Source organism: Merops nubicus, unplaced genomic scaffold (assembly GCF_000691845.1).
Source record: "Merops nubicus isolate BGI_N331 unplaced genomic scaffold, ASM69184v1 scaffold24444, whole genome shotgun sequence".
NCBI lineage: Eukaryota > Metazoa > Chordata > Aves > Coraciiformes > Meropidae > Merops > Merops nubicus.
In genome coordinates this window covers 1,671-4,070 of record NW_008606579.1, presented here as the reverse complement: position 1 = coordinate 4,070, position 2,400 = coordinate 1,671, and the positions used below count along the sequence as shown (strand labels likewise).

The 2,400-nt window shown below is 61.7% G+C and overlaps 1 protein-coding gene across 1 annotated transcript in view; it reads right to left on the bottom strand.

The window, feature by feature from the left end:
- Positions 1–2,132, bottom strand: part of LOC103772372 (protein eva-1 homolog C-like) — a gene marked incomplete at its 5' end in the record, with an annotated part of 4,958 nt that extends 2,826 nt beyond the window's left edge. Inside the window, one exon of the mRNA XM_008939703.1 lies at positions 1,933–2,132. Within this exon, the coding sequence (XP_008937951.1) occupies positions 1,933–2,132 (200 nt within the window). The remainder of the gene's footprint in view (positions 1–1,932) is intronic.
- Between the last annotated feature and the right edge of the window lie 268 nt (positions 2,133–2,400).

The window sequence follows — 2,400 nt, the reverse complement described above, 5'->3', positions numbered from 1 at the left end:
CCGCGGTCCCGCGGCCTGTGCCTGTCCCGGTGCCAGTGCCTTGGCCAGTATCCCTGCCACTGCCTGTGCCTGTGCCTGTGCCTGTGCCACTGCCTGTGCCTGTGCCACTACCTGTGCCTGTGCCTGTGCCTGTGCCAGTGCCTGTGCCAGTGCCAGTGCCACTGCCTGTGCCTGTGCCAGTGCTGGTGCCATCACAGCCCCGCCGCTCGGGGGCCACACACTGGTGCCGCCCCCCCGAAGGAGACCGAGGCACACAACTTGGGGACCCTGCCCTGTGCTCGCGGGGTGGTTTGTGCCCCAGCTTGGTGCCACACCAGCATGATCTGGCGTGGGGCTCCCGGAGCTCCTGGGACGTGCGGGATGCCAGGAGGGGACCTGCCACCTGCAGGACCACTGGCAAAGCCTCGCAGGCTCCCAGGGCACAGAACTGGCACTCCAGCTCCTGTTCCTTTTCTCTTGCTCCCCGTTTCCCTTCCCCACGGGCAGCTGCACTCAGCTGGGTTTGCTGCAGTTTTGCCCCGGCCCTAGCAAGGAGCAAGGAAGAGAAAATTAGCCCATGAAGCCCTGTCCTCACTGAGGGACCCTCTTGCTGGCCCCCACCACATCCCACCTGCTCTGGGTTTGTCAGAGCTCTTTGACCCGCAGGGAGAAGCGGGTACAGTTTGGGGGTGCTGTGCCCCCCCAGCCTGGCACGTTGCCCATCTCACCCACTGCAGCTGGAGGGTGCAGCGTGTCCTCAGCCGTGGGTAGAGGTGAGGAGCTGGACCAGGAGCTGGGCGCAAGGAGCATTGCCCGGCTGAGCAGGGCTCCTGTAAGGGCAGTGACCAGGCTCCTATGACAAGGCCAGTGCCAGCTCTGGATGCTGCTGCTGCAGGAGGGGGTCGTGGCTGGGTGCAGCCCCTGGGAGATGGGGCACCAGCATTCAGCTAAGGCTGAAGTTACTGAGAACTGGAGGAGTTTGGAAAGCAAAGGACATGTGCTTGAGGCTTTGCAGAATGACCATTATTCTCTGCTTGCTCCCTCTCAGGTAACTGCTACGATGTCTGCACTGAGCTGCTGCCAGCTGCAACAGCTGGTCTGGCCCAGGGCATCCCAAGGCCATGGTTGCTGAGGCCAGCCGTGCTGGTGTGGAGAGCCAGCAGCCAGGGTAGAGCTGCAGGATGCCAAGGGATGACAGACCTCTCAGCTCCACGCTGCCCCATTCCTCAAGCTGCTTGTGACATCTCGTGTGGGGCTGATGGAGGTTTGATGTACTCATTGGGCACAGGGTTTTCCCCTGAACCCAAAGAGGAATGGAGCACAGCTACAGCATGGAGCAGGTTGCAGGGCTACTGGAGCCAGGCATCAGCTTTGAAGAGGACCCTTCCCTTCCACCAGCCCCTGCCTTCCTCCCCTCTCCCTGTGGTGGCTACTGCAATCAACAGGCCCTGCACTGGGCCTGCTTTGTTAATCTGCTGCTCAGGACCTGGAGCATGGACTGTTGCTGCCTCTGGCTGGGGAAGAGCTGAGCTCTGAGTTAACCCCAGGGGGTGCAGCTGCAGGGCTGGGCACAGCATCTGTCTGGGCCTCTATCCCACTTCCCAGTCCTGGGGCCCCTGCTGCTGGGCACCCTTCTCCTAGGACCCAGCCTAGGCTGCCAGGGCCTTTTCCAAGCCTGCTGTGTCCTATGGGATTACTCCAAATGCCAGCTCAGGACATGGCAGTGTCTCCTAGGCTTCCTCACACTAGGACCCACCACAGAAGGTGTCATCCACCTTTATGTCCCAAAAGTGCTCTGGGAAAAGGACCCCAAGGGTGAATCCCAATGGCAGCAGCTTCCCTCGGGGCATGGGGAGGCTACACTGCTGGCAGCCACCTAGGCCAAGCTGGCAGCCCAGTGGCCTGGGGAAGGAGAGGTGTTCATCCCGGTCCTTTGGGGCCCCCAGTCCTTACCAGGTGGGCAGTGGCAGATGTGCACTCGGTGCTCTCCTGGGAGGCATTTCCAGGGCTGGGGCAGAGGTTGGGGCTGGGTACGCGACGCCCGTAGAAGGCACCGAGGATGCTGATGGTGGTCTTGTGAGGGCAGATGATGAGAAGCTGCTCCCCATCACACGTGTGGGTGGTATGGTTCCTCAGCACCTTGCGCAGGTACCCTGGAAGGGGGTAGCACAGGTGGCATTGGCTGCAGGAGATGCCGGGACCGTGGTGGTGCTTGGGCTCCTGACAGCTAGTGGCAGTGAGGACAACCTGGGCTGAGGAACTCAGGGAGCAGACAGGACCAGAGTGGGGCTGTGGCAGAGAAGGCAGGCTTGCAGCAGATCTTACATCCAGCGCTGCAGCCCAAAGGCTGGAAAGCAGCAGGGCATAGCTGAACTGGTTAGCAAAGGGAGAGCTGGAGGCAGGACAGCTCAGAGAAAACAT